The sequence below is a fragment of the Medicago truncatula genome, chromosome 8 (assembly GCF_003473485.1).
Source record: "Medicago truncatula cultivar Jemalong A17 chromosome 8, MtrunA17r5.0-ANR, whole genome shotgun sequence".
Lineage (NCBI taxonomy): Eukaryota > Viridiplantae > Streptophyta > Magnoliopsida > Fabales > Fabaceae > Medicago > Medicago truncatula.
The window spans coordinates 3,120,330-3,146,625 of NC_053049.1; the positions used below are offsets into that span (position 1 = coordinate 3,120,330).

At 32.0% G+C, this 26,296-nt stretch overlaps 4 protein-coding genes and 1 pseudogene across 5 annotated transcripts; 1 reads left to right on the forward strand and 4 right to left on the reverse strand.

Annotated features, from left to right (window-relative positions):
• Window positions 1-262: 262 nt before the first annotated feature.
• On the reverse strand, window positions 263-4,517 carry LOC11421224 (E3 ubiquitin-protein ligase CHIP). Its single transcript, XM_003626845.4, has 8 exons — window positions 4,218-4,517; window positions 4,053-4,120; window positions 3,786-3,849; window positions 2,711-2,782; window positions 1,296-1,429; window positions 956-1,106; window positions 754-864; window positions 263-662 (listed from the first exon to the last, which is right to left on the reverse strand). Exons 1-8 carry the CDS (start codon window positions 4,323-4,325, stop codon window positions 537-539), a joined length of 834 nt encoding a protein of 277 aa, XP_003626893.1. The 5' UTR covers window positions 4,326-4,517; the 3' UTR covers window positions 263-536.
• Window positions 4,518-7,946: 3,429 nt separating this feature from the next.
• Window positions 7,947-11,665, forward strand: LOC11418894 (DNA-directed RNA polymerase II subunit 4). Of its 2 annotated transcripts, none has more exons than XM_003626859.4 (7): window positions 7,947-8,058; window positions 8,181-8,244; window positions 9,166-9,274; window positions 9,623-9,700; window positions 10,217-10,250; window positions 10,377-10,445; window positions 11,267-11,665. In XM_003626859.4, exons 2-7 carry the CDS (start codon window positions 8,196-8,198, stop codon window positions 11,342-11,344), a joined length of 417 nt encoding a protein of 138 aa, XP_003626907.1. In that variant the 5' UTR covers window positions 7,947-8,058; window positions 8,181-8,195; the 3' UTR covers window positions 11,345-11,665. The 2 variants fall into 2 exon arrangements, with proteins under 2 accessions (XP_003626907.1, XP_024627438.1); XM_024771670.2 differs by having other exon boundaries at window positions 8,178-8,244; window positions 11,267-11,663.
• A 2,025-nt stretch (window positions 11,666-13,690) lies between these two features.
• LOC11419886 (uncharacterized) lies at window positions 13,691-15,608 on the reverse strand. Its single transcript, XM_024773436.2, has one exon. The coding sequence runs from the start codon at window positions 14,450-14,452 to the stop codon at window positions 13,847-13,849; it is 606 nt and encodes a 201-aa protein (XP_024629204.1). The 5' UTR covers window positions 14,453-15,608; the 3' UTR covers window positions 13,691-13,846.
• Window positions 15,609-16,538: 930 nt separating this feature from the next.
• On the reverse strand, window positions 16,539-25,071 carry LOC11424959 (uncharacterized). The gene is made up of 11 exons (XM_039828726.1): window positions 24,309-25,071; window positions 22,794-23,856; window positions 22,216-22,527; window positions 21,408-22,118; window positions 20,740-21,311; window positions 19,353-19,892; window positions 18,778-19,240; window positions 18,503-18,641; window positions 18,096-18,331; window positions 17,674-17,851; window positions 16,539-17,575 (listed from the first exon to the last, which is right to left on the reverse strand). The coding sequence occupies exons 1-11, from the start codon at window positions 24,800-24,802 to the stop codon at window positions 17,094-17,096; spliced, it is 5,190 nt and encodes a 1,729-aa protein (XP_039684660.1). The 5' UTR covers window positions 24,803-25,071; the 3' UTR covers window positions 16,539-17,093.
• On the reverse strand, window positions 17,508-19,961 carry LOC25500264 (disease resistance protein RUN1-like; annotated as a pseudogene).
• Window positions 25,072-26,296: the final 1,225 nt, after the last annotated feature.

Sequence of the window (26,296 nt, forward strand, 5' to 3'; positions counted from 1 at the left end):
CATTCAAAACTAATTTTTTTCGCAGCAAAACCAAATAGACACTTATGCATAAAGCTCTTGCCTGGGTGGCTTTGGCATTGAGTTAACCCTGCCGATTAAGCTATTTACCACCTCTTTCCTCAATTTGAATCATCTACTTATATGGTAGAGATATAATCGTAACTTGCAATAAAAATGTGAGGTAAAGGAGATAAGATGAGAGATCGAGGTAGGATCTTCATCCCTCTCTTCCACAATTCATTTAGGAAGGAACCACAGCAAATTGGTCAAATAAACTAGTTTGATAGTCATTTCTAAGCATATGAAATGTTAAGTTTCACCAGGCACTTAAATGTATACACAAATTCGAGTAGACTATTTACACAATATCAGTCAAAACCATATGTACACTTCATATGTTTAAAGTCACAACATTAAGGACAGACACAATTAGCAGATGAATTGACCAATCTTGCACAACACATCATCAGCATTCTGCTGCATTATGTGAACAAACAAACCTCTCACAAACTGCTAATTTCCAGCTTAATATTCTGTTAATCTATCTTGTAAGCCCACCCATGTGTGTCCAAATATTCATGGACTGCTTCCCTAATGGCCAAGTTTGATACTAGTTGGGATGGATCAAGTGGTTCCCTCGTGATCGGATCAAATTCACCAACCTAAGAAAGGAGTAGTTAAATGAGTGCATTCTGCCTCGATGGATATCGAAAAACATGTGATCCAGAATATGAAACATGACAATCACATTACCTTCTGAAGATGGTCAAGAATCACTGCTCTCTCATATGTATGTCCACTAGGAGTAATGACAGGATCATGAAAAATATCAAGAGTTATTCTGCAGCATAGATGATCAGGGACCTGTAAATTCAACAAGCCAATTTGGGTGAATAATAAATAACCTTACTTGTTTCTCGAATCTATAATCTAAAAAAACAAGACACATACAGACCTCAGTTGGTATGTCATCATCTGCAGCTTTATTGAAGACTCTTTCTACAGCCTCCAACTGTTTCAAATGGGAAGTAGTAGCATCATCTACAAATCCTTCCATTTCAGAGCCAAGAAAATGTTTTTCCTTTAGAGCAGACTTACAAGCTTCTCTGAGACACAAATACATATTGCGATAATAATACTTTACATTATAACACAAAATATTCACTAAACCAACATAAAAATAGTTGAGATGTGGCTGGAAAAAAAATTGTATAGTTAATAATAAATACAATGGAGACAACTGATCATCAATAAAAATGCTCAGATAATAAATCTGACAATCAGAAAAAACATACTTCAAGTTCTGCAATTCCCATGATCGTTGGGACGATGAACGTTCCCACTCCTTGTATTTTGCCTTTGCAAACTCTTGCCATATTTCTTCAACCATATAGCCCTTTGGATTGGCACCTCTCCCAAGATCCAAAGCCTTAATCATGACCAAAAACAAAAGAATCATTATTCATTTGAAAAATGAGGGTAAGGCATTGTTATTATCTTATAAAAATGCACCACACTGAAAATCAGCAGGAATGTTGTATTCAATCAGACGTGACATTAAAATTTAAATAATGGAAGAGCCATGTCCTGTTGACAGCTCAATAGCAAGCCAAAATTCTCAAACAAACTTTTTTACTTCGCAGCAAAATTTTAAATGAAGTGAAAAAATATAAAATTGAGAAATAAAAATGAAAAAGAAAGCAAATGCACAGTGAACAGAACCCAAGCAATCAATTAAGAATTAACTAAAAACGAGTTCCAAATCATTCCTCACGTAATATACATGGATGCATCCTTAGCTTTTGTTCATCAAATATCAACATAACAAGACTGAATTAGAGAGATAAAGAGATGGAAAAGCGTCCACACACCCTAAGGCAAAGCTTTTGGCTTAAAATTGGTTTGAAATTTCATTTCGTGTAGAAGAATAAAGGGGATTAGGGGTGTGTATGAATTATTGGGCTAGGGCTTGTACTGGTAATAATACACTAGTACTTCACCTATTTAGAATTACAAAATAGGACTTACTCAGTTGGTATTATGTATAACATCTCCATTCACCACACCATATCAATCCAATATTACTGGGATGTCCCTTTCTATCTTTTCTTCATTCCCTACCAATATCCTATAATTTTGCTAATATTGTAGAATTAATTTAGATGTAGCAAATGATGCAACAGGTAAATTAGTCATTTGTTTTGCTGTTTCTACCTATAAATAGTATTTCATTACTTGAGTCATGACTTGCGGTGCACATTATGAACCTTACAATGTACATATATATTCTTCACAATTTAATTTATGATGGTGTCTTAACTTGTCACTTGTCTCCGTCAAACCCAATGACAGTTTTAATATATCATGTATGACTGTCCTAGATCAGAAACAGTGTAAATTGCAGAATAATAAACCACATCCAATCCCAGGGGAAGGAAGCATAAAATGTGGGAACATGATTATGTATGTTATATTTTAATATTGTCTTTCTAGTTGTCCTGCAACATTTATCAATTGCACAAAGTTGTAAAATACTGAAGGTCACAAACAGAAAAGGGAAATAGTTTTTTTAACCAGTTAACACTTAAAACAAGTAAAGACGTAATCAAACTAAGAAGCACTAAATAATTTATTGCAACAGATATAACAAAATTAATTGATGTCCATGAAACACACAACAAGGGTGTTTGATGACAAATTGACGACAAACCTTTTGCAATTCTCGGATTCCTTTCGTATGTTCTTGTTTCTGTAGCAATGCAAGACCCAACATATAGTGTGCCTGAAATATGTGCAAAAGAAGATTCAGCTGGAAACAAGATAATCAAAACAAAGCACAAAGATGCAAACATTTACAAAATAATCAAATATAAGATGTAATGAGAAAAATATTCACACAGCCAGTGGTTTCACCAAACTCAGGAAGTCACTTCAACAAACAATTGATATATCAATCTATTAAAGTTCATATTTTGATATTGAAACACCTTCCAAAACTAACACAAAACAAGGCATACATATCTTGGTAGTTAATGTACTAGATCCCCCAAAGTTGTGTTTGGTTTAGACACAAAACTTAGCATCAATGAGTCAATAATATTAATATAATAACAAAGTTAAAAAAGATAATAATATTAAGTCGAGGTTTCCACGGAGATTGTTTGGACACCTGTACATCATCTGAGAGGTTTATAGCAAACATATGCATCTTACATAGCTCATCAAAATCATAAAACAATCTAAAATTTAGAAAACCCCCTTTAACGCAGCCCAGGAACCAACTAAATTTTAAGTAAAGAAAACATGGAAATAGGTTGAGTAGTTATTTGATAATTGAGTTGCAAGGATTTGTGTAACACGAATCCAACTCCTCAGAGATATGCAATGATCAGAGTTCTTAAAATTGTGGCCAAGAGAACTACTTAACGTTTCAAGAATCTATTAACATCGAGGAATTTGTATCCCCACGCATAAATAAATTTAAGAAAATGCAGAACATCACGAAAAGTTATGATAGGCTATTTAGCATCAATACCCAATCTGTTTTACGCCTAATCAGAATGTAAAGTCACGTGGATTGTTTTAAACCCAAAATGTGCATCGCGCGTGCATTTTCACGAATAAAGGGTCCGTGATATATAGCATTGCTCATACAACTAAATGTGCAAACAAATTCATTCAAAAGCAAAAGCAATATTCGTAACAGATGAATGAAGCCATTAAATCAACCACGAGCGAGACAAAAGGAGTAATTACAAAATAACAAACAGATCAATCATTATAACCTTAACAGAATGACTGTCCAGCTGAATTGCTCTTCTAGAATCTTCCTCAACCCTCTCCCATTCACTACAAATAAACCAAACACATTGTGGACACAATTGTAATCAATAAAACCTCCAAAATATCAATATTCCAACCACAATTTCAATTGCATACAGAAATCAAAACCCTAAAAATCCCACAACCCAAATTTCAAATCAAAATTAAAAACCCTAAACAATCAAAAACACCCAAAAAATCATAATCATAAAATTGATAAAAATACATACTTTCGTTTGAGATGACACAAAGCACGATTGGTGAAATAAACGGGAACATTAGGGCAAAGCGTAATTGCCTACAAAACAAAAAACCCATGTCAGAAACGAAACAAAGTTTTAATTTTTGCAATTGAAAAGAAAAGGGTTAGTAAAAACTGAAAATTTGGATGAAACCTCAGTGTAAGCATCGATGGCGGCATTAAAACGGTTTTTCTTGAAGTAATTGTTACCGTCGTTTCGCAAAAGTTCGGCTTGTCTCATCGCCGAAGCGTTTGGCCTCATTTCACTATATCTAATGTTTATATCTATAGGTGTAGATTATTATGTGAATGAATGAATTGATGTTTATAATGTGAATGAATTGAATGTGAATTGTAGAAATTTGGAGAAGAAGAAACGGAGAGTACCGATGAAGAAAGGTAACAACGAGTTTTTGGAAATATGATGTGAGTATTGAGTTGTACGCCTCGCAGTTTCTGTCATAAATCACGCTATGTATTAAATTAAATTAAATTTGTCAATATCCAGTCAAAATAAATTGTCATAAAATCTAAAAAATTTCTATCAACTAAATAAACAAACTGTGGAATATATTGTTTTTATATATCTTTCAAAAAAAAATATATCTGTTTTTTTGTATGTAATAATTTTTTTTACATATGTTGAAGGTTGTGTCTATTTTTTTTCTCTTTTTTTTTTTTGGTCTAATATCAATTACGTTTAAAAATAAAAAATAATTTGGATCTTCTCATGTTGTCCATCCTATTTTAATATCCGTCATTCAAAAACAATTTTATGTTTCTTCTTATTACTATTATTTTTTTTAAGAAACTTAATTTTTAGTAAAAAGTAAGTTTTATAATCATGAAAAGGGAGAACAAAAATATAATATAAATAGTAGAGTCTTCTTTTATATTAGATCGAGTTTATATTGTCCTCGTGAGCATAATTCAGTTGGTTCGAACCCCAGCCACCACAAAAAAAAAAAAAAAAGTTTATATTAGACAATTCCATATACGTAAATTTAACACAATTCATTTTTTTTTTAAAGAATAACACAATTCGTTTTTATAAGATCTATCTCAATTAATATTATCGCATTAATCCGGCCATTTTAATTTAAATTCGAACTTGAAATTTGGTGTGTAAGTTTAAATAGTGTTTTTCACTTCCTTCTTCTAGATGCTGAAAAAATATAACAAATTTTGGTTTCAAAAAATTTATACTAAATAATTTAGTGGTTATAGTTTCATCCATAAAGTGAATAAGTGAATAATTCATGATTCGAATATCAGTCTCTACATATTGCATCGTATTGTTCCTATCAATTAAATGTAGAGGCCGAGATATGAAGGAATCAAACCAATCGTGAAGGAGAGAAGAAAAAAAAAGAGCAGGCTCACCAAAGTTAAAATGCATTATGCACTTAATATTTTTCATTCTTAGGAGATCGAGACTATTAGTTATAGGATGCATATCATGAGTCAAGTCTTTTTTCTTCTTCTTTCTTCTAAGCTTAGATGCATTTTTGCGTCTTTAACTTTTAAAAATTGCAATTTTGACCCCTAAAAAGTAATAGCAATTTTTTACCTTAACTTTACAAAAAAATTGTAAGACAATCGAGAAGACGTCACATGTCAAAATATGGGACCAAAATTGCTATTTTTAAAAAACAATAGGTCAAAAGTACATATTTTTTAGGATAGAGGGCAAAAATTGATTTTTTTTTTGTTTGCGTTGTGCAATGTTTTATAAAGTTAATGGATCAAAATTGTAATTTTTTTGTTGGAGGGTCAAAATTACAACTTTTTAAAAATTAAGAGGAAAAAAAATACATTTAAACTTTTTTTTATTTCAATTATCAATGGTTTTGAAATATAATTGCAACAATATGATGATATTCGATAACTCCAATTATTTAATAATATACATTTAAAACTCTTCAAAGCTATAACTATGAAAAGAGAAAAAAAATATAGGGTGCGTTTGATTTGCTAAAAAATAAAGGATAAGACAGAACAACTCTAGTTGTCCAGTGTTTGATTTATAAAACTGTTTCAGGTACAGGACAAACTGGAGGCAAGCGACAGAACAAAAACTTATATTTTTGTCCCTCACCAAACCACATCACAACTTTTTATCCTACGTACAAGTTGTCTAAAATACCAAAATAACATTTTGTCCCTCAAAAATCGTATAAAACAAAAAATTACTCAATGCCATAAAAAATTTGTCCTATGCTGTTCTGCCTTGTGTTGTACTGTTCTATCTTATATTGTTCTGTCCGATACTTACTGTTTTGCAAACCAAACACACCCATAAAGAAAAAATAGCGAGAGGTTCTTACATGTATCCTTTACTTTTCTCTGTTTTTTTTTTAAGGAGATTCTGACCCATATTCGAACATTGTGTTTAATATAATTTTGTAAATAATCTTGATAATAATTTATTTGTTTCTATTTTTCTTAATTGGTTGTTAATTTTTATACTCAAAAGATCTTGTATTTAATTATGAATGAATTTTGAGGTCAAGATAGGATATTACCAAAACTTAGGGTCATGAAAGAATTTACAATAAATAAAATTTTATTGGATTAATAGGCCTTTACCCCTCTATAATATAGGGTACTTTCGGTTTTGCCCCCTGTAATTTTTTATTTAGATTCCGTCCTTATAAAATAAAGATTCTTCACGATTGCCCCCTAAGCCCATTGACTCAGTAGAATCTCTGATGTGACACTTTTTCTTTTCCATTTTTTTGTGCTTGTCACGCGTAAAAAATTGTTTACACGTCATTTATATTTAAAAAAACGAAAATCCTTTTTTAAATCGAAAAAAAAATTATTTTTTTTTCAAAAATTAAAAAAAATTTAGATTTTTTTTTTCCGAAATAGAAAATGTTCTTCTCTTTTTCAAAATTTAAAAAAAATTCAGATTATTTTCGAAATAAAAAAGTTTTTTAAATTTTTTTCTACAAAAAAAGAAAATTCTGAAAAATATTTTAATTTTTAAAAATCTGGATATAAATATTTTTAAATTCCAATTATATAATTTGAAAAAAATTTGATTTTATTTAAATTTTTAAAATCTTAACTTCAGATTTTTTTCGAAAATTTTAAATTTAGAAAAATTCAGATTTGTTTTTGAATTTTTTTATAAAATCATGAAATATTGTTCTAGAATTCAAATTTTATGAAATTTTGAATATAATTTTTTTTAATTGAAATCAAAATCTTAATTTCAGTTGTTTTTTCAAAAAAAATTAAATTTAGAAAAGATTTCAAATTTTTTCGAGAGTTTTATTCCTGAAATTTTATGAAATCTTTTTCGAAATTAAAAAAAATCAATTTTTTTTCGAAATTACAAATATTTAAAAAAAAATCTGAAACTTAATTCTCAAAATATTTTTTTTAGATAATATTATAATTTTCGAAGTTTTTTTAATTTATATTTGGATATTTTAGAATCTTTTTCGTAATTATTTTATAATTTTTTGAAAAATTCGAAATATATTAAATTTTAGATTTTCTTATAATTTTTTTCCTAATTAATTTGTTTATTTTATAATTTTTGAAAATTAATTTTGATATTTTTAAAATTTTTTATTTATTAATGACGTGTAATTTTTTTTTTACGCGTGACATTTAAAAAATAAATAAAAAAAGAAAAAGCCACGTAGTTGCCACGTCAATAAGATATTTTGATGACTCGAAGGGCTCGGGTGGCAAACCTAAAAAATCTTTAATTTACGAGGACGAATCTAAATTTTATTTTTCAAAGAAAAACTAAAAATGCCATATATATATTATTGAGGATAAAGACTTATTAATCCAATTTTATTTTATTTTAGTTTTTGAGAGAAATAAAGTGGTAGCTTTTATTTTTTATTTTTTTAAGGGAAAGTGGTAGCTTTATAAACGCTGCGTTTAACGTTGTCTAAAATCCAAAACGAGTGTTACTTTCTTCCCAGGTGAACGACACAAAGCCCTCAACTTCTCTCACCGTTTTGATTCTGGTTAGTTCGTTACACCGTTTCTTCTTCTTCTACTTCTTCTTCCCAATCACATCATTATCTTTTTGATTTGATTTGTACTAATTTCATTACTGATTCTGTGCTGACCTAATTGAATTCAGCAGAAGAAGGAGTGAATCATGTCTGGTGAAGAGGAAGAAAACGCCGCTGAACTCAAAATCGGAGACGGTAATTACTCATTCTCGGTTTTCTCCACTAATTTGCTTCTTTACTTGCGTTCTGTTTTGCTTGAATTACGTAGTGTTTCATTATTAGTAATTTTTTAAATCCCTAATTTGAAAATTTTACCTTCGTACATAGTAATTCTTCGTTCAGTGTTTCTTTGAGATCAGTACTTCATCTTCGTATGGTTTCAAAGATGTTTGAGCTATGATGTTTATATATCTTTTTTTTTTTTTTTTTTTTAAGGATGATGTTTATATATCTGAACATTTAACAAGTTAATGAATTATAATTATGTGTTTTATATATAAATTCGTATTTGAGTTAATGAACTAATGCTATTTTTTACCATAGTTGATACGCTAGCTTATGACGGATGAACTTATTTATAGAGGATAACCGATAAGCTAGCTCACAGCGGATAATCTAGTTGAATGAATTTGTACGAGCACTTGAGCAGAAAGCTGTTTTATAAGCTATCCTATAGAGTGTATAGAAATAAGCTGAAAACAGCTTATGAACATGTCATAAGCTGTTTTCTTAAGTTCTTCTCACAAGTGCTTATGCCAGTAGATAAGCTCAAGTAAACCAATCCAATTCCCTTATTCTTTTAGCATGTGCTACGTTGAATAATACCTAAACTCATATTCTGAAGTGATATACTATAATACTATCTATATTTTTAGGTGATTAGTTAGTATATGAGGGTAATAAGTAATGGGTGTTGCTTTGATTAGTTGCGGCGTATCACCATACTCCTTTCAGATAGCTATTTTATTACACCATTCAAAATCTGATTGGTTCATTGATAGACAACGATCTTATGTTTTGTCATGTTGGATTGATTGAACATGTTTCAAGTTTGGTATAATTGTTGTGACTTTTTGTTTTTTCGCTAAAGAAGTAGTTTTTTTTTTTTTCTTCCAGAGTTTTTGAAAGCAAAGTGCTTGATGAACTGTGAGGTTTCATTAATTCTGGAACACAAATATGAGCAGCTTCAGCAGTCGTCTGATGATGCCATGAATCAAGTTTCTCAGTGAGTTCTAATCCTGTATCAATGTTCATGTGTTATTCAGACGTAAAGTTCATGCATGCCATTTTTACGCCCCTAGCTAAATTACTTTTTATTCCGGGAATATGACATGCATTTGTTATGCTTAATGACTCCAAGATCTTTTATTTTGATACTATTGCTGGAAGAAGAGAGTTATGCTTTGATGTCTGCCGCTGTAATAATACCTAAATTAAATAACATGTCCTTGAACTTGCCAAACCCAATTTACATATTTTCAATGATGAATTTGACAACGATGTTGATATAGAAGCGGAGTAATGTTGTAGTTAGCACCTTAGAGTAATGTGTTTTTCCTTCTATTTTTTTCAGGGTATTTGAAAAGTCATTGCAGTATGTGAAGCGTTTCAGCCGCTACAAAAATCCTGATGCTGTTAGACAAGTTCGAGAGTATCCTCCAAAACTGAGCTGATGAACCCATTTTCTTTTTCTCATGATTCATATATTTACTTAAATGAAAATTGTGACGGTGTCCATCTCATTTCTTTCATAATAATGAATAATCTCGTTTTCTTTTATTTCTTGATTGACTTTTCTCTTGTCTTTCTGGATCCTGTGTTTCCTTTTAGGGTCCATTTGGTTGAGAGTGGTTGAAGGGGAGGGGATATTTTAAATCATTTATGTTTGGTTCAATTTTTAAGAGAGGGGGATGGGAGGGAATCAAAACCCCTCCTAGACCACTTTTTGCTTCCCCTCAAATTGGGGGGATTTGGAAGTGAGGTGACTAAAAACACTTCTAAACCATTTAAAATTCCTCCCCTCATTTTAAACCAAACATGCTTTTAATTAAAAACTCTCCCCTTTGTTGAACCAAATAGACCCCTACGTAATATCTCTTTCTATCATTTAATAAGAAATTTGAAATTGCAAAGCCCTGTATCAGATTGTGATCTTAACTGGCTTAAGAATTCTTGCGAGATATCAGTTGGCTGAATTTGAGGTAATATGACTATTCCTTTCACAAATTCGGTTTAGGAAGCAAGTTTTCACATTTTATTATGAGGATAAAGAAAAAGAGTTATAATTTCACACAATACAATTAACTGTTTCAATGAATTTATTGCAGCTGTGTGTCCTAGGCAATCTTTGCCCGGAAACTGTAGAGGAAGCTATTGCTATGGTTCCATCTATCAAGGTAGAAATAATTTGCCTCTCCTTCTTTCTGTAAACTTTTCCTGTTGGGCGGGGATGAGAAGGGTTTGTTTTTGGGAAGGAGTGGTGATGTTAGGTCAATTTTAAATGATTTGAATTCTCCCTTTCATGCTTGTTAAAATGAAGAAGGGGAGATAAATAAAGGCATGAATTGAATCAAATATGATGTTCTATAAATTTATCTCTTTGAATAAATTTCTATTAAAATTTTATCGAGTTGGTAGGAGTTGGTAGGACGGTAGTATTGTTTGATTGATGTGGTCAATACTATCTAGCAGGGAATAACTTATTTTTGGTGTAAAATTCTGTTTTGTTAATGAGCAAAATCAGAAATATCTACAAGTTTGGCAATTAAATTTACAAAAATTCCCAATATTGGAGAATTCATAAGTAAAAGCTGGAGGATTTTATTGGGTTACTATTTATCTCCGTAATGGCATCTCAGTTTTTATTAATATGTTTCATTTATTTTTCCCGCGAGCCTTCTGTTACATTGTTCTTTTACCATTTGCCCTCACCATAATATATTCCAGATTCATCATGGTTCAAAATGTTTTTTCTGACAGATAGAATTAATGAAAAAACTTCATTTTCTGGGTGTACGTGTGTTGTCCAATTTTAAACTTTACTTACCTCTATATGGTTGTAACCTTATAATAATTGATAGGGTGATTGACATTTGAAGTATTCTTGCACCCTTGTGGATCGTGGTTTTAAAATTATAGTACTGTTAAACATGGTCACACTAAATTTGTGTAACAACTAATACATCTTTTTTGTCATGTGTCATTTTTTAACATGCAGACAAGAGGACGGGCTCAGGATGATGAAGCAATTGAGAAGATGTTAAATGACTTATCACTGATTAAGAAATTTGAATAAGAGTTTCTTACAGTTCTTGTAAATCATGGTCAGTTCTGTGATGTACGGTAAGTGGTACTGTATAACATACCACTTGACAGCAAACAATGTGTTTTGTAGTTATTGCAGAACTCATGCTGGTAATATAGCTACCTTACTGTGACTTTTATTGAGGAGGATTTGAAAAAGATGGTATGTGGTGCATTGAGACTGTGTGTGGTAGGTTATGAACTTATGATGAAAGAACACTGATTATTGTCTTGCCTGTATTCTCCTATATGCAACAAAAGGGGAGCTATTATTTTTTTGCTTGTGACATGATTAGAGAACACATTACACACACCGGTTCCTATTTCCTACAAATGTGTGATAATTGTCTAGAAACTAAAGAGATACACTTAATGCAAATTACCGAACCCTATCTTCTAGGATATTAGATGCAGACACATGAGCTCACATTATTATTTAGATATGAAAATTTTCCTAAAATGAAAATGGATTGTGTTTTTTGATCCTTCTTCAAACTACAAACAACATTTTGTAGAAACTATACTTTGTGTGGCATTTCATTTCAATTTCATGTCGTATTTCATTATAGCAATTTCGCAAGAAGCAAGGATGCTCAGATATAACTGGATGGTATTATTCAATCTTTTTTGTAGAGGTCGTGTTAAAATAAGTAAAAAAAAAAAAAAAAAAAAAAAAGGCATCTCTCGTTCCCGAAAGAGCATTATGCATTCCAATGATTTCATGAATGCTTAGTGTGGATATTTTTTACAGCTTTTGGTGTATCATAAATTCCATGCAACCATGTCGATAAAAATAATCTGGATAACTCTGAACCTCATCAACGGAGGGGGAATTCCATATTTAGGCTGACTAAAAAATTCAGGCTTATGTTGAAATATTCTCAGTCTCATATTATGTCTCATATTAAGTGTCCTTTAAGGCTGGCTATTCACATTTTATAAATTTGAATAGCTAAGTGAGTTGAGTCGCATAAAATAGTCGCACAGCAAATTAATATTACATGATTCATTATTATTGCCAAAAAATATGATTAATTATTATTGTTTTTTTTTGTTGAAAGAACAACATAATGATTGTTCACATAATACTCAAACAACATTTATTTCATTTTTAAAGTCATTTTATAGTGTTCTTAATTTAAAAAAGAAAAATAAGTTATCTCCTCTGCTCCACAACCCAATTCGCAAACAAAACCTTAATGAACAACAAGAGACCGAGATAGAGGGAAAGAACTTCTGATATGCTTTTGTTGAGAGTAATGAGAATTGAAGAGTCCTTGGTATGGACCATTTTATGATCTTTTGAACAAAACTGAAACATATATAACTTCCAGGTCTTTTCACTTAATGCACATTGCAAAAAGATAGAACTGCAATTTCGTTTATAAAAAAGTTCATCTGCAGTTAAAATTTGAACTATAATTTGAATCTCTTTATCAGATTGTTTCAGCTTATAATTTATATTAATGAACCGAAAGTGTTACATACCAACATGAGAATTGTATGGTGGAGGTTTTCGAAAAACTTGCAACATCCTTACGATTATTTTTGGTATTATTAGAGTTATCAAAAACCAATTAATGCAAATATTAATTATTATTAAACAATATATATAGCTTATTTTATCACTAACAAGTCATCAACAAGTTATTTGAGTTTTCCTTAACCATACATCTTCTAGTTTTGTTAATCAAAACTGGGATTTCAACCAATGTCGAAGACTCAAATGGTTCTCCTTCCACGATTAATTATGCACCGAGACCATTGTCATCGCCGTATGAAAAGTATTTGAACAACTGTGCGTCCAAGTTATATCCATTATGTGGTGATGAGATTTTCTATACTGTGTTTTCTGGTAATCAAACAACTGGTACTGAATGTTGTTATAACCTTATTAATGAGGTAGGAGAACGTTGCCATCAAGACTTAACAAGATATATTTTGTCATTGGAAGATTACAAGCACAACAAAAGTTCATTTTGGCAAAGAAGTAAGAAAGTCTGGGATGATTGTGCTTCTATTTTATTAAACATTTCTCCAGTAGAATCAGTATATCCCACTGTATTTAACTTTGACTAAATATCCTTCAAAAGTTATGAGCTTGTACAACTTGATAGTAAATAATCCATTTGTTTGGACTGCAAATGTTGAAATAGTGTTTAAAATATCTATTACACATTGAAATATTGACTTGACTAAAATTCTGGTTTGGCTTGTAAGTGGATAGGATTCTCTTTTACCTTTCCTCATTCTTTCTGTTGCTAAGACTAAAGGATGAATGCCACCAATGACATGTAAAAGAAACAAAAGGGAAACAAAATTAACGTGCTTAAGTCGATATTTCAACATGGCTTTATAATCTCATTAATTGAATCAAATAGCAAGTACATGAATTCCCCTTTGTATGCATGTAAAACATAGGGCTATCCCTCTTCCCTCCATAAAAATATTGAGAAGCATGAAACGGAATCAAATGTTGTTCAAACCTTTATCTCTATGCTGGTTCAAGCATAAACATGCACCCATTTTTTTTTGCAAATCTTGTAAAGATACTTCTATTGGACTTTGGTGGTGGCTCCATTTCCATGATAGGTAATGACTGCATCTTCACTTCCTGTGACAAATCGGTTTTAACATTAGTTGATGCCTCCACTTTCACTTCGGGTGACTGCTGCATCTCCATTTCAGGTAACGACTGTACGTTCACTTCGGCTAATGGCTCCATTTCCATGTTAGTTGATGGCTCAACTTCCATAGTAATTGATGCTTCCACGTCCACTTCAGGTGACAGCTGCTCGTTTACTTCCTCCGATGGCTTCATTTCCATGTTAGTTGACGTCTCAACTTCCATAGTAATTGAATGTTTAATTTCCATTGTAATTGAGTGGCCATATATTAGATAAACAGCTGTCTGCTTAACAATCAATCCATGGCCAAAAGCTACAAAAATCTCTACATCGTCACCAGGACCTAGATTTGATATTACATTCTTCCAATCTTCATCATTAAAGAACATTATCGTGTCTCGCTTGTATATCTGGATATTGCACTTTGTGTGATTAACAACAATGAAGACACTAGTTAGACATTCAGCTCCCATGATTTCAGATGTTGATGAATAAACAACACATAAGATTATTCCCTTAATATGACAATCAACATCCTCAGGAACTTGAAATTGTGCTGAAGGTCCTTCACCTGTATAGGCTAACCAAGAAGGATGATTGCCACTTGGAATTCCAAAAGGTGAATATGTTACAGAAAATGACAGTGTGCTGCATGGAGAAAAAATATTAACTAGGAAGCTAGTTGACACAAAACAGCTAATGGTTCAGCAATGCTAGAAAAGACTTCTGCTTCAATAATAGCTGGGAAAGACTTATTAAGAGAAAAAGTTGCAGAACTGATATGCCATTCACGTTTTTCAACTTGTAATGGGCCGGCTAATGGCCATTTTCTCATTTCAGTCCACTCACATTTAAAATGCTCATTATAATCCCCACTCTGAGGCATCAATAACAAAAATATCATTTGATTTTATACAAGGTTTTGTAATCTAAGAAACAAAATAGGGATAGGTTGGACGCAGCTTATCTAGCATAACGACAAGGGATTAAGATTCCCTGCAGTTTAGAGAAAACAAATGAACAGATTGGACAATTCTAACGATAGGGGAGGTTGTTGATATATGAAAAAATAGAAGGGGCATCTATTGTATTTACATTAATCTCAGGGGAGGTTAGTGTAATTTTCCCTTTGCTTTTGTTGTTGTGTCCTTCCTTTCCTACTGATTCTACCACGCAGCCATATGCTTCATTTGCTGCATGTGCATCTCTATACATTTGGCCTGTTTGGCTTAGTTATCCAAACTCAACCATCATCCATCTATTGCATTCTCAAACTAAAATGTTGGCAGGATAAATTATTGAGAAGTAAAATATTGATATGTAAATGCTACATGTGGCAATTTATATTTAACATTTTATAATAGGGTTAATAGTGTTTTTCACCCCTGTAATATAGATCATTTCTGGTTTTCGCCCTTATAAAATTTTCGGTTTGATTTGCATCCTTGTAAAACTTTTTTTTTTCGGAAAACACCCCTCCCCCATATGACTGTACATATTTGCTGATGTGGTACATTGTGTGGCATGCTGACTGTACATATATGCTTATGTGGCGTGCTGACTGTATAATTAATTTTTTTTTTCTAAGGCTACATGTGGCATTCGTGACTATTTTTTTTTAAAAAAATTATAATATAAATACATTTATACTAATTTAGAAATAAAATTAATTTTAAAAATAAAATTCAGGATTTTTTTTTTATTATGAAAAATATTTTCCAAATTTTTTATTTTTTGTTTAAATTAGAAAATAATTTTTTTCTAAAATTTTAATTTCAAAAATGATTTAATAAAAATCTGGAATAAAATTTCCGAAAAAAAAAATCTGAATTTCTTCTAAATTTTTTAAAAAATTTGTATCCAGATTTTTAAAAAATGTGACTTTTTTCTTAAAATTACGAATTTGTTTTTTCTAATTTAACTTTTTACTTTATTTTGAAAATTAAACTCCAGAAACTTTAAAAAAAATTCGAAAAAAAATCTGAATTTCTTCTAAATTTTTTAAAAAATTGTATCCAGATTTTTAAAAATAAAACATTTTCCAGATTTTTTTTTTGTAGAAAAAAATTTAAGACTGTGTTTTTTTTCGGGAAAAAAATGACTTTTTTTTTTTAAAAAATTTCGAATTTGTTTTTTCTAATTTAACTTTTTTTTTATTTTGAAAATTAAACTCTAGAATCTTTAAAAAAAATACTGAATTTCTTCTAAATTTTTTAAAAAACTGTATCCAGATTTTTTAAAAATAAAACATTTTCCAGATTTTTTTTTGTTGAAAAAATTTTAAAACTGTTTTTTTTTGGAAAAATATATGAATTTTTTTTAAAACCTCGAATTTGTTTTTTCTAATTTTTTGTGATTTTTTAATATTTGAATTTAAAAAAAAAACCGATATTTCAAAAAAATCTTATCATTTTTTCAGATTTTTTTAATATTTGAAAAAAAAAACTTTTTTTTTTCGATTTTTAAATTTTATGGAAAAAAATCTGAATATTTATCTGATTTTTTTTTTTTGAAAATTAATTTTCAAATATTTTTAAAAATAAAATCTGATGTAGACAATTAATAATAAATAAAAATTAAAAAAAAAAGCCAAGTCAGCGCCACATATGCGCATTTGATGAGTTGGATGGAGGAGGGGTGTTTTCCGGAATTTTTTTTTTTACAAGGATGCAAATCAAACCGAAAATTTTATAAGGGCGAAAACCGGAAATAACCTATATTACAGGGATGAAAAACACTATTAACCTTTATAATATAATAAAGGGTAAAAAAGCCAAGAGGATAGAGAAGGAACCTGTGATATGCTCTTTCCAAGAGTTTTGATGACTACGTGGCAACTTCCTATTCTAATCAATAGCGATCTCGAGGAAAGATTTGAGACTTGTGATGCATGTGATGACTCCAATTCAGTAAAATTTACATCACATTGATCATCAAGAATTCTTCGTAATTCTCGAGTTAGTTGAATCTTTGAGCGGCATTGTAACCAAACAGCTCTGAGCTGTGAAAGGCTCCTAACCATTGTCGATAGAAAGCCCAAATTATTATTCTGTACATTTATGGAAGCTAGAGATAAAGTCATATTTCCAAATGGGGAAATACGGGGTAGAGAATTCATGGTTGGTGACATCCAAGACCAAATGATAGAGGGAAAAACATCACGTGAAAATCCTCATATCCACATAGGGATATATATCCAATGCTTTTTGATCTTACTATTGAATAGGGCACCTCTTTCACACCTGTATCCTTTGCAATCAGTGTTGTCAAGGATTCCATCTGCACTATGTCTTCTTCCAATTTGTCAATCTTTGAGCAACCAGAAAGTATGAGAGTTTTCAAAGATTTCAATTGGTATATATTCTTTGGGAGATTTTGAAGACTTCTACAGTCCTTCAAATTTATCATATGAAGACGATTGAGATCTCCAATGGACTGGTGTACCTTAGACAAGCATGGACAATTCTTCATGATGAGCTTTTCTAGATTCGGTGATTTTGAAAAGTCTGGAGTGGTTTTTAAATACTTGGAATAACTCAGATTTAGAATTTTCAGATTCCATAGCAACTGCAAGAAGATAAATGTTAAAATTCTACCTTGGTTTCATTCCAAACTTGTTTGATATTGCTATGTTTTAAGTCAATAACAACGAGATTTCCAAGATAGAGGTCATCAGGTATATATCTGAAGGCACTTTTCTGCCAATGGACCCATCTCAGTTCTTTAGAAAGATACCCATAATCTCCAGTCAGGTCCACATTATCAAGTTGTAGAAGTCTCAGATTCTTCATTTCCTTGAAAGAATCAGCACTGAAGCAAACTCTGCTGGTTCTTTCAAACCTCAAAATCAATCCCTCTACAGTTTCTGTTCCCTACATGCATGTGAAGAAAAAAATTGGAAAAAAAGTAAGGAGAAACCTGTTTTTCATTTTTTCTTTCAAGATGCAAAATTATTTCTCAAGATGAAAAAAGTAAGGAATGACAAGGCAAATAAATACACTCCAACTATGAATACTACAATGTTAAGGAAGTATTTCAGAAGAGCAAAACAGTTCAGAAACAAACAAGGAGGCTTATGATCTTGATAAGATTATGGATGGAGATTAAAGTTCTTACAGAATTTTTGGTCAAAATATCATGTGCATCCTGGTGAAACCATAGTCGACTAAGCTTTCCAGGCTCTTTTGTTGAACTTTCACAAACAATTTCTCTTCCCATGTCTCTTATTAAATCATGCATTCCAATTTTGTTATTCTTTTCCATTTTTACAAGGCTCCGTTCTATGAGGATCGCTATTCCAATAACAGCATGAAGTCCACAGCCATTAAGTATCTCTGTTACGTAAGCTCTGTCTTTGCCGATAAAGAAACAACATATGTCAAGAAATATATCCTTTTCCATACCATCCTTTAAACCATCGTAACTTATTCTCAGCTTCTCTTGCACTTGATCATTGGGAATTCTCTCTAATTTTGAGAGTATACTTTCCCATTCTTCTTTTGTCCTCTCATACAACTAAGAACCTAGGACTTCCAGAGCCAGTGGTAATCCTCTGCAATAAGCAACTACGTTTCTTGAGAGTTCACTGAAGTCTTTTATTGGAATAGGTCGTCTGAAAGCATGCCAACTGAAAAGCTCAAGGGACTCCCTTTCGTTCATTTCCTTCATTGTAAAGACACGGTCAACTTCAAGTAACTTAAGTATGCGCACATCCCTGGTTGTAACAATTAAAACACTTCCTGAGCCAAAAAAAAGTAAGATTTCGAAATAGTGCATGTAACTGTTTAATTGTGGTCACATCATCAAGCACAACAAGCGCCCTTTTCCCTTGAAGTCTTCTCTCTATCGTAGAGGTCCCCGATGCAATGCTATGTATAATCTCCTTTGAATTCAAGATATCTGAAAGAAGTTGCTGTTGTAAATGAATAATCCCAGTACTATATTTTTCATAAACTTCTCTAATATTTTCGATGAAACTTTTATCCTCAAATTTGCGATGGATTTGGTTGTAGACGGCTTTGGCTGTGGTTGTTTTACCCAACCCACCCATTCCCCATATTCCCATCATACAAACTTTGCTCGGCTGAGTTACAATAAACTCAATCACAAGATAGTACTCAAAGTGAGCATAATTTGCTGCATTAGTTTTTCCAAAACGTCCGCCACAATTTAGTTTTTCCAATCCGGTAATGGGCAAGAATGCACTATCTAGTTTTTCCAAAACGTCCGCCACAATTTGCTGCATTAGTTCACCTTCATTCCTTGGGTGATAATAAGTATACACTCAAAGTGAGCATAAGTTATGAAATATCACAAGATAAAAAAATATTATTACATTATGGAAAGAAAAGTAAAAAGTGTTGATTTAACTACCTGCAATTGTTGACGTCCCAACCAGCCAAATTAGCAGCTTCGGTGAGTGCACTCGTCCACCTAGACAGAACATATTCCAGCCTTTCCTCTCCCGAGTGAAAGTATATTTTTTTTGCTGTTGATAGCAAAGCTTTCCCGAAATCGCCCTTCTGGTAGCGCACAACAGATGGATCAACATCGTAAAATACTGGGACAACCACATGGCCATGAGTTCTGTAGCATTCCATGATCTTTTTCAATTCGTTAAGACACCAACAAGATTCGGTATATCTTTTGGAGAAAACAACAATGGATATATGAGACCATTCTATTCCTTGGGACAATTCTGGTCCTAGCTCCACTCCCTTGTGAAGTTGGCTGTCTGTGTAAGTGTTGATTCCAGCATTTGTGAGGGCAGCATATAGATGAGAAACGAACGTCTTACGAGTATCTTCTCCTCTAAAACTAATGAACACGTCGTGTATCCATCGAGGATTGGAGGACGATGAAGAAGAATCCATTAATTTGATTCCACAGGAAAGCCAGGAATTGAAGTCAACGCTAAGAAGAGAAGGAAAAAATGCACAACAAAGAGTGACAACTTCGTTTTTGTTATAACATAGAACGTGATATGGCTTCAATCATTCATTATTATTTAATTTTGAGCATCTCCAATCTAACAACCTCAGTTGTTTAAAAGTGTTCCCTGTTTTATAAAAAATAGTGAAAGCTTGGACTAACTTCTTCATAAACCGCATCCACTCATATGTGGCCAAACATATATTTATTGTCCATAAATATATTTTCAGCACAAAATATATTTGAAACAAATCTTTTATATTTTTAGCAACAATATTCTCCATCCATCAAATTTTGAGTCATACTACAACATAAACAACCATGAAAATTAATTTATCAGAAGATTTTTTATTTTTTATATATTTGTTTGACAGTATTAACTTCGAACATATCTTATTTTAATTTATAAGTTCTGCAGTTGAAAATTTATTTTTCTTTAATAAGTTACACTAATTAACTTTGGTCGCTCCTAAATTGAATTCCCTCCGTCCTTGCTTTTATATATCGGTAATGATACATAAGCCGGAAAAAATTCATGATTGATTTCAAGAATGATGTGAAATGTTAGTGTCCCTTAGATTTCAATTTATTTTCACTATCACTTCATTAAACAAAAATATGTAAGACCAGCATACCATGATTTCCGGCCAGGCAAAATTTTGATTAGGCAATTATGTTTTTCGGGACGCGATCGTGGTAAAATTATTCGGGACGGGATCGTGATAAAATTATATAAAACATAGGGCCGTCTTTTGTTCAAAATAATCATAGTGTCACCAAAATAAAAAATAAAAAATAAACATAGAGCTCAGGCATGTCCAATCAAAAATTGTTCAAGCAGAAAAATGCACCCATTTTGTTCGGAATACTCGCAAATATACTTTTATTGGGCTTTGATAATTGCTTCATTTTCATGATAGGTGATGACTGCACATTCGCTTCATGGGACGGCTGCACATTCACTTCCTCCGATGGCTCCATTTCCATGTTAGCTTCATCCACTTCCATAATAATCGACTGGCCAGATATTAGATAAACTGTTGTTTTCTTAACAATCAATCCATGCTCAAAAGCTACATAAATCTTCACATCATCACCAGGTCCTAGATTTGATGTTACATTCTTCCAATCTTCATCATTAAAGGACACTACAGTGTCTCGCTTGTAAATTTGGATGGTGCACTTTGTGTAATTAATAATCAAGACACTAGTGAGACATTCACCTGCCATGTTTTCAGATGTTGATGAATAAACAACGCATAAGACTATTCCCTCCATGTAACAATCAATATCCTTAGGAACTTGAAATGGTGTTGAAGGTCCTTCACTTGTATAGACTAAGCAAGAAGGATAATTGCCGCTCGGAAGGAAAAAATTGCCCGAATCGTTGATTGTTAATCCCTGTATCATAAGCATACGCTTAGTTATTCATGTAATTATGCTATTCAAACGAGGAAGCTAGTTGAAACGAAACAGTCAAGAAGATAGAGAAGGAACCTGTGACATGCTGTTGCCAAGAGTATACACGACTGTGCGACAACTTCCCATTCCAATTAACTGCGATCTCGAGGAAGTATTTGGGATTTGCAATGCTTCGGATTCAGTACAATTAATATAATATTGATCATCAAAAATTATTTTTAATTCTTGAGTTAGTTGATTCTTTGAGTGGCATTGTATCCAAACAGTTCTGAGTTGTGCAAGGCTCTTAACTATTGGTTTTAGAAAGTCCAGGTTATTATGGGGCAAATTATTCATTGTTGGTGACATCCAAGACTGAATAATAGAATGAAAAACATCTTCTGATAATCCTTCATATCCACATAGAGATATATATCCGATGCTTTTCAATCTTACCACTGAATACGGCACCTCTTTCACACCTGTATCTTTTATGACCAGTGTTGTTAAGGATTCCATCTGCACTATGCCTTCTTCTAACTTGTCAATCTTTGAACAACCAGAAATGATGAGAGTTGTCAAAGACTTCAATTGATTTATCTTCTTTGGGAGATTGCTAAGACTTGTACAATCTTTCAAATTTATCAGAAGAAGATTCCTCAGACCCCCAATTGACTGGTGTACCTCAGACAAGCTTGGACAGTCCTTCATAATGAGCTTTTCTAGATTCGGTAATTTTGAAAAGTCAGGAGTGCTTGTCAAGTACTTGGAATGACTGAGATTGAGAATTTTCAGGTTCTTCATCAACTGCAAAATGATAAATGTTTCAAATAAATAAGAAATTAATGGCGGCAACAATAACTATATCAAATTATAGTTTCAAAATAAAATATTTATATCACACCTTGGTTTCATTCCAAACTTGTTTAATATTGCTGTGTTTCAACTCAAAAACAACTAGATTTCCCAAAAAAAAGTCATCAGGTATATATTCATGAGTAAATCCCTGCCAATGGAGCCATCTCAATTCTTTAGAAAGAAACCCAAAAGCTCCAGTAAGATCAACATGATGAAGTTTTAAAAGTCTCAAATTCTTCATCTCCTTGAAGGTATTAGTCTCGATGCAAACATCGTTGGTGTTTTGCGACATCAAAACCAATCCTTCCACAGTTTCTGTTCCATGTATGTGAAGAAAAAATAGAGATTGGAAGGGGAATTATTTTTTGTTTGCTTCTTAGAAAGTACTAGAAAAAGCTATAGAGCCTCTATAATAGAGGAGCATCCCAAACGTGATTGTAATGAGCAATTGAACATGACAATGCAAACACACTCATATCACGCATCCAACAATTTGCAGCTAATATCCACCATGGCGCTGCGTGGCTGATATTTGACAACATTAATTACAAATAAACAAAAAATCTTGGCAAGAAGATGGAGAATGATCAAAAGTTTCATATTTTATACAAAGAAAGTTCTTACCGTCTTTTCTGTCAATACTTTATGTGCATCCTTGTGAAACCACAATCGACTACGCTTCCCAGGCTCTTTTATTGATCTTTTACGAACAATCTCTCTTCCCATGTCTCTTAGCAAACTATGCATTCCAAGTTTGTTACTCTTTTCAATTTTTAGGAGGCTTCTCTCTATGAGGACAGTTATTCCAATACCAGCATAAAAGTCACAACCATCTATAATCTCTGAAACATATGCTCTGTCCTTACCAATAAAGAAACAACATATGTCAAGAAATATATCCTTTTCTGTATCATTCTTTAAACCATCATAGCTTATTCTTAGTTTCTCATGCACTTTATCATCGGGTATTCTCTCTAACTTTGATAATACACTTATCCATTCTTGTATTGTCCTGTCACGCAAGTAAGATCCAATGACTTCAAGAGCCAGTGGTAATCCTCTACAGTAAACAACTATTCTTCTTGAGAGTTCACTGAAGTCTCCTTTCGGACTTGGTTCTCTAAAAGCATGCCAACAGAAAAGCTCAAGGGACTTGTTTTCATCCATTTCCTTTATGTTATAGATACGGTCAACTTTAAGTAACTTAAGTATGCGTACATCCCTAGATGTAACAATCAATACACTTCCCGCACCAAAACATTTACAATTTATACATAGGGCTTCTACTTGCTCTAATGTGCTCACGTCATCGAGTACAATGAGTGTCTTTTTCCTCATAAATCTCTTCTCAATTGTTTTCAAGACATTAGAAAGAAGTTGTTCTTGTAAATGAGTAATCCCTCTATTTTCCTTTTCATAAACTTCTCTAATATTTTCAATGAAACTGTGATCTACAAATTTGCGATGAATTTTGTTGTAGATATCTCTGGCTGTTGTTGTTTTACCTGATCCACCCATACCCCAGATCCCTATCATGCAAACTTTGCTTGATTGTTTTTCAATAAACTGAATCACTTGTTGCACACGTGTGTGCAATCCAACTGGAAATTCAGTAATAGACATTAATCTGCTGTTTAATTTTCTCCTGACGTCCTCAATAATCAGAGGCATTAGTTCACCTTCGTTGCTTCAATAAAACACACGGAGCAAATATAAATGAATTATTTGAAAGATTATAATTAACTGGAAAAAAAATATACTCCATTCTGGAATAAAAGAAAAGGAATCAGGAAACTAGAAAGCGTTGATACTACAGATATGTAAATTTAGTAAGTAATTATGTTAGCTGATAGATTCTGCATAGATAGTTACCAACTTACTCTCAATGTTCATTTTGATCTAAACAATTTATTTTTCAGCGCGCTTATGAATACACATTGTGTACAATTTCTATAACACAAGATAAAATAAAGTCGAATTGATTTTGTATAATCTATAAGTTGTTTTCAATTTTTCATAAGCCATCATGAAGAGCTTTAACCAACATGTCATAAGTTGTTTTCATAATATGTCATAATTGTTTATGTTGGTCCATAAACTCAAATAAATAAATCAAAATGGTAATAATAGTTGATTTACCTGGATTTGTTGATATCCCAACCAGATATATTTGCAGCTTCGGTTAGTGCAATCTTCCAATTGGACAAAGCATATTTCCTCCTTTCGCCTCCAGAGGGTCTTCTTTTTGCAGTTGCTTGCAAAGCTTTTCCATAACCATCTTTCTGATGACGCAAAGCCGATGGGTCAACGTGGTAAAATATGGGCATAACCACCTGTCCATAATTTTTGCGGCATTTCATAATTTGTTCAAGCTCTTTAAGACACCAACTAGATGTGATATAGCTTTTGGAGAAAACAATGATAGAAATACGAGAAACTTCTATTGCTCGCAACAGTTCTGGTCCCAGCTCCTCTCCCTTTTCAAGCTTTTTGTCGTCAAGAAAAGTGTTGATTCCAGCATTTGAGAGTGCTGCATGGAGATGAGAAACGAAACTGGAACGAGTGTCTTCCCCCCTGAAGTTGAGGAACACGTCGTATACCCATTGAGGAGTGGAGGAGGATGAAGAAGACATTGACTCGCTGTGTTCGCGCGACGTCAACTCTTAGAAGACAGTAAGATATTAAGGAGAATTGGAAAGTTTCGCTGATATATTAAATGGGTGGTAGAGAGATGCAATGGATCAAACCTCTATTGGTCCAGTTATCAACAAAGCTAGTGAAATGAAAATTCCTCTTCTCACTTTCAAAATTGCCCAGAGTTTAAATTTTCTAAGGACTTATAATATCTATTTTTTAAATATAATTAATTACTCCCTTCGTTTTTAAATATAAGTAAAATTGACTTTTTAGGTTCATTTATTTAATGATGTACGTGGTTCATTGACTTTTTAGAATCATTCATTTCATGATGTATGTGGTCCATATTATGAACCACATATATCATTAAATGAGTGAACCTAAAAAGTCAATTTTGCTTATATTAAAAGACGGAGGGAGTACATTTTTTAGAGTAATGTTATTTGAACATCAACTTGGTTGACAACTAAATTGACAACCATAATTTTATAAACAAAAGTATGGATTGGCACAAAAATCAAAGCAAGAGAGAGAAAACAAAAATATAATGTGAATATTAGAGAGAAAGTTGTCACAAAAGTTGTAAGGAAATGATTGTACAAATATTATTTCTCCATTTTTTAATATGGATGTAATACTTAAAAACGTCATGTAATTTGAGACAAATGGACTAAAATTGAAGAGTTTCTATTCCCTTTTTTTCTCTTTTCGGGCAATGATACATGTACCACCTCACGAAGCCACCACTCTTAGTTGGCACAATTTATAATAAAAAATTCCACTTATATATGTGGTATTTATTTTATTTTTTATTTATTGGCTTAATACATGCTTTGGTCCCTTAACTTATTTTTGAATTTCATTTTGGTCCCTTAACTTTAAATCGTCTCAATTTGGTCCCATAACTTTACCTCCGTTTACCTAAGTGGTCCCTTCTATTAAAAAAACTAACAGAAGGGACCACTTAGGTGAACGGGGGTAAAGTTATCGGACCAAATTGAGACGGTTTAAAGTTAAGAGACCAAAATGAAATTCAAAAATAAATGTTAATAAATGTTATAATTTTGAACTTAATTCTGGTTTTCTTTTTAATGTGATAATTAATTAGCTTTGAAATTTTAATATACTTATGATAAGAATAAGTAATTAGAGATAAAGAAAATCCTTTGATCCCTTTGAAATTTTAATATACTTCTAAGGTAGGTTATATCCACGTCGATAAAATTGAAGATTTTGATCCCTTTGAAAATCCTTTAGACAAATTTCACACACGAATCTGTTTGTTGCCATCAATGGTTTTGGTGATAAAGATATCACTTTTGCTTCAGGATCTGCATGTGCATATAATATAATCTATGAAACACTAACATAGACACAAAATATTGATGCGGACACATATCAACACGATTAATAACTCTAGAAAAAAATTAATTTATTGAATAAAAACATATGTTTTGATTTGTTGGAAAGTGGACGACATTTCAATCTGA